Genomic DNA, 5,000 nt, shown 5'->3' with positions numbered 1-5,000 from the left:
TTAATCAATCCGTAACTAAAATAAAATTCCTCCTGATCAAATGGCGCCGGGCTCTCTTCCTCGGTGAAAACACCATGTGACTCCGTGCAAAATCGTGGCGTCTGGAGCGAATCCACAGCGAGGCATTATCAACGCGCGAAGGAATCTTGAACATATGATTTGCATGATATAGAATTTGCAAGACTTTATACGGCGTGAAGGGTTTGTTTTATTTAAAGGGCGTGAACAAGATAAATGGCAGGCGTCGATAACCCTTCTGTTAGCGGTTGGATACGGTATATAAATCCATCATATTGGTGTCGAACAATTCATTATTTTTGCATAGCAAGTCCGAGCGTAAATATATCTTTTCCCATATATCTTATGCTGTCCAACTTTCTCCGCTCTCGACGTCCTTCACAACCTCTCTTTCTCTCTCTCTCTCTCTCTCTCTCTCTCTCTCTCTCTCTCTCTCTCTCTCTCTCTCTCTCTCTCTCTCTCTCTCTCTCTCTCTCTCTCTCTCTCTCTCTCTCTCTCTCTCCCCTTACCCCTCCCTCCTCCCTCTCTAAATCTACCCCTTTCAACTCAGTCTATCCCTCTCCCTCTCCCTCTCCTATCTTATCCTCCAACAAAACATCCCTTCGCTCCTGACCATCCTATCCATCGAAACCGTACCCCGCTCCCCCTCCCCCTTACCCCCTCCCCCTCCCCCTCCCCCGCCGGCAGCCTCCCTCTGCACATATGTATGGCAGCCACGTAGCCCACAGCGGCAGGGAAGGAAGGAGGGAGAGAGGGTCACCATCATGTGGGCGTGTCAGAGAAAAGCCCATTGTATTCACCACAAGTAAGTAATGATCCCCACACATGATCCTTCCCGCCCACAAATACGCTGTCCCTGTTTTCCGTTGTTGTGGCTCGTTTTGTTCTTGTTTGTTTTGTTTTATTTTTATTTTTTTGTCTATTTGGTCTGGTTATCTTTAAAAAAAAAGCCTCGGCACGTTTCTACGTCCTTTTTTCTCTTCGTCTTCGTCTTTCTTTTTTCCTCGTCTCGTCTCGTCTCGTCTCGTCTCGTCTCGTCTCGTCTCGTCTCGTCTCCTCTTCTCAACTCTCCTCTCATCCCATCCCCTTCCCTCTCCTCTCCTCTCCTCTCTATCCCCGGTTCCTGGTCATGCTAGGCACCTGTCACATGCTTTCTTACTACGTCACTACATGATGCAGCCTTCGTCACAGCAAGGAAACATACAGGCAGAATACAATTATGGAAGAGGTTCAGGATAATGTTCTGTTGTTTACGATGGAGATATTGGTGTTGGAAATAAAAGAAGAGGAGAAGACAAGGAGGTGGATCAGAGTTCAAATAAAAACAGTAAGATTAACATATACACACATTTGTACACATATATACATACACACATACGTTTCTTTTTTGTATGCATGTATGTATATATGTATATACTGTATATATATATATATATATATATATATATATATATATATATATATATATATATATATATGTATACACACACACACACACACACACACACACACACACACACACACACAAAAGCATCCGTAGAGAGCTGTCGACAGAATCAGGGTATTGGGAACTGTCTATATTGGTGACGATTATTGATACCTAAAATACCCTAGGCCTACGTGTCATCATGTTGGCACTGAAGCTACCCAGAGCCAGGCAACTGTGTGGCACATTGTCATGGCACTGTTGGCGCTACAAAGGGGAAACTGCGCGATCAGACTGACTAACAAAGGGAAGCAGGCAATAATTGCAGTTCAAATGTTAACACGAACATTCTCGCTTTGGAGACCAGACATACGCCTCGTACGCTAAAAGAGAGACAAAAAATAACGACACAAATCAATGCTCAAATCGGTGATTGTTTTCGCGAAGATGTGGAAAAGGAAACACGGCAAATAAGGGGAGGCGAAGGCGAGTCACAGTCCTTCTAGAAACTTCGGGAAGGACTTCGAGAGCAAGAACTGGAGGACGGGAGGGGAAGGGGTTGGTTGGTGGTAGGGGGAGGGGAAGGCGTGGGGGGGATAGGGGAGGGAATTCTACGTCGTCAAGACTATTCTTTATCTACCAAATAAAAAAAACAACTAAACAATCATACGCAAAAAAAAAGTTACACAAAAGGAGGATTGTGAGTTCAATCTACAAGGATCGAGGGATGATATCCTACAGCGAGAAGAAACAGGATGCCCAAGGACTTACCATGCTGAGGCCATCTGTGCCGTGAAGTCTGCACCGAGAGGGTAGGGATACTGGCCCGAGGCGGCGAAGGGGTAGACCGGCGGCCGCAATCCTGGAACAAGAAAAACATGAGGTTATTTTGCGTTGCCTTTTTTCACCCCTTTTTTCGCGTGCCGGTATGTCATTGTGTAGTGGGGAGAGAGAGAAAGGGATGGAGGGACGGACGAAAGCAGAGGGAGGGAGCGAGCGAGGGAGAGGGAGGGAGGGAGAGAGAGAGAGAGAGAGAGAGAGAGAGAGAGAGAGAGAGAGAGAGAGAGAGAGAGAGAGAGAGAGAGAGAGGGGGGGGGGGGAGACAGAGCGAGAGAGATAGAAAGAGATAGATAGATAGATAGATAGATAGATAGATTGAGAGAGAGAAAAAAAAAATAGAAAAGGGTGAATAGATATACAGTGTATAGACATGCAGATGGATTAATAAGGAAAAAAAAAAAAAAAAAAAATCCAGTGGATGGGGCGAAGAAGAGGAAAGGTGATCCTATGCTGCCGCTACTAACGTCACTAATGCACGCGTTCACATCAAAATTTAATGAAGACTAATATTCAATATTCATCAGAAAAAAATAAAAGAGAGAACGCTAGAGTCGGCATATTACCAGCCGAGACCGGGTGGCTGGCCTGGGACTCTCGCGTGAAACTGAGGTTGTGTGAAGGGGAAGTGGGTGGGGGAAGGGGCAGAGGGGGGAAGGGAGGAGGATATGAAATGGGGCTGAACGAGGGAGAGGGTGAGGGTGAGGGAAATGGCTTTTGCATAAGAAGAAAGTATAGGATAAGGTCCTCTATCGGGGGTATCCATACCCTTTGGGTTATAATCTGATTATTTCGACAGAAGCGAACGGAGTACGGGGGGCATTATGGACAATCCAGCTAGGGTCTGGAGAAGTGAAGACGTTAGGAACCCTTAGGCTAAGGCATGGCATCATGAGCTTAAGCTAAATGTTATTAACTCAACTGCTATTAACCTTCGACGCCGTAATAAAAGCCATTGCTGGCGAAGTGTTTTATAATAAATATAACAGCTACATAAAAATAGCCATTTAACTTTATATCTATCTATCTATCTATCTATCTATCTATCTATCTATATATATATATATATGTATATAGATATTGTTTTAATGAAGACTTTTCAAATTAGTTTGGTTTGCTACGAAATTCGTCACGGAACGAAGCGGCCCTCATACAGTGGGGTGCGCGCGTACACCGAATCTGAAAAGTCTACTTATTCGTGATATAAGAGAAAACTCCGCGAATAGCACAATATCAGCTGCCAAAGTATAAAAAAGGAAAAAAAAAAGATATTATTAATTCAATGTCATGTTAACTGCACACAGTGAATAAAGTGACATCTGAATAATAAAAGCTCGAGTCATTTTACTCTCGAAAATTGGTGATCAATACAGAGTACTTGAAATGCATCATGATTTGCACAATATCGTGGTAGCAAATAGAAAAAAATACAACTATGATAATAAATAAATGACTAAATGTGTAAAATAGCATAAATGAATGAAAACAATTAGATAAAAATAAAACAATATCGGACAGACTCTGAACGATGGGCGCGATGGGCGGCTTCGCACCCTGTCTCCCTCGCACGCTCCCCCGCTCATAGCGACACGGTGGGCGCCCTCTGTATTCCACTTCCCCTCCCCCTTCCCCCCATAGCGACGAATTCGAAAAAATGTGCGGATTATAAGGTTGGTTGTCATTGCCCCGCAACACCCTCCGGCGCGTGTCGGGCCACGTCACCCGTCACCCGGTAACTCAACAACCCTTTTCTTTTTAAAAAACTCTTCTGTTACACGCGCCGGCCGGGTCGTGTGCCTGGCGTTCCTGTGCCGTCTGCTTACCCTTCGCAGGGATTTCGAGGTCGTTTCCGTGCCGGTGGATCATCGCTTAGCATCGACTTTGGAAGTTGGGAAGTGGGGTGAATCACCTGCACGTCCGTACACCTGTGCCAGTCAAAGCTCTGCTCCCACCTCCGCCCCAGCGCTGATTGAAATGTAAGCCATGAAACCCAAGCTCCATGTACACAGCGTAGAGACACGGTCCGGCTTGGGGCAGTATAGATACACAGGAATTCAAAATGACACAAAGCACGGTCATAACCTGAGATGACCCGAACAATACGACAGGAACAAGGTACATGTCCCATAGCAAGTTAGACGCATCCTGCACAGACAGGGAAGGACGGGCAGGCGACAGGTGCAGGCGAGTCCGTCATGTGGTGTTTGTCGGCGCCACTCACAACCTCGGCGCCTCACGCGATGTATTAATCAAGTGAACGTCTAAAATGTTCCCGGGACACACAACTCCACCAATATTGATCTGGCAAACACGACCGCGATCGTAAAACAGGGTACGCGCCCCCTGGATTTATGCATTGGTGTTTTAGCAACAATCTTTATAAATGTTATACCGCTGCCATAAACCACCGCCGTGATGAAGTATGTATTACGGAATTCTCGACCGGAATGACGCGAATTCCAAATGTATACGAGACCACAATTTCCTCGCTGGAAGCTCGTTTTTACTCAAGCTTAAAACCATTCTCGCGTCCGACTTGGAATGTTCAAGGCGCGTGCGGACGAAGACACACAAACAAGCAAGCACAAACAATGCAGGACGAACAAGAGACTTTCCTAATTGCAATAAAGATAAAAAGTGACGACGCAAGATGGTCGCCCTCCCCGCCAAGGGGGCCGTCACGAAGGTAAACAACATACGCGAAACGTTTATGAAATAA

At 45.6% G+C, this 5,000-nt stretch overlaps 1 protein-coding gene across 7 annotated transcripts in view; it reads right to left on the bottom strand.

The window, feature by feature from the left end:
- LOC122263035 (transcription factor pangolin) overlaps positions 1 to 5,000 on the bottom strand; it is a 395,888-nt gene that overhangs the window by 22,331 nt on the left and 368,557 nt on the right. For all 7 annotated transcript variants that reach the window (XM_086546576.1, XM_086546577.1, XM_086546574.1 and 4 more), the window contains exon 5: positions 2,216 to 2,306. In XM_086546576.1, coding sequence (XP_086402702.1) covers positions 2,216 to 2,306 — 91 coding nt within the window. The remainder of the gene's footprint in view (positions 1 to 2,215; positions 2,307 to 5,000) is intronic.

The sequence above is a fragment of the Penaeus japonicus genome, unplaced genomic scaffold (genome assembly GCF_977035675.1).
Source record: "Penaeus japonicus unplaced genomic scaffold, GWHDUDI00000001_assembly GWHDUDI00000018, whole genome shotgun sequence".
Lineage (NCBI taxonomy): Eukaryota > Metazoa > Arthropoda > Malacostraca > Decapoda > Penaeidae > Penaeus > Penaeus japonicus.
This window is presented reverse-complemented; position numbering and strand designations above follow the sequence as displayed.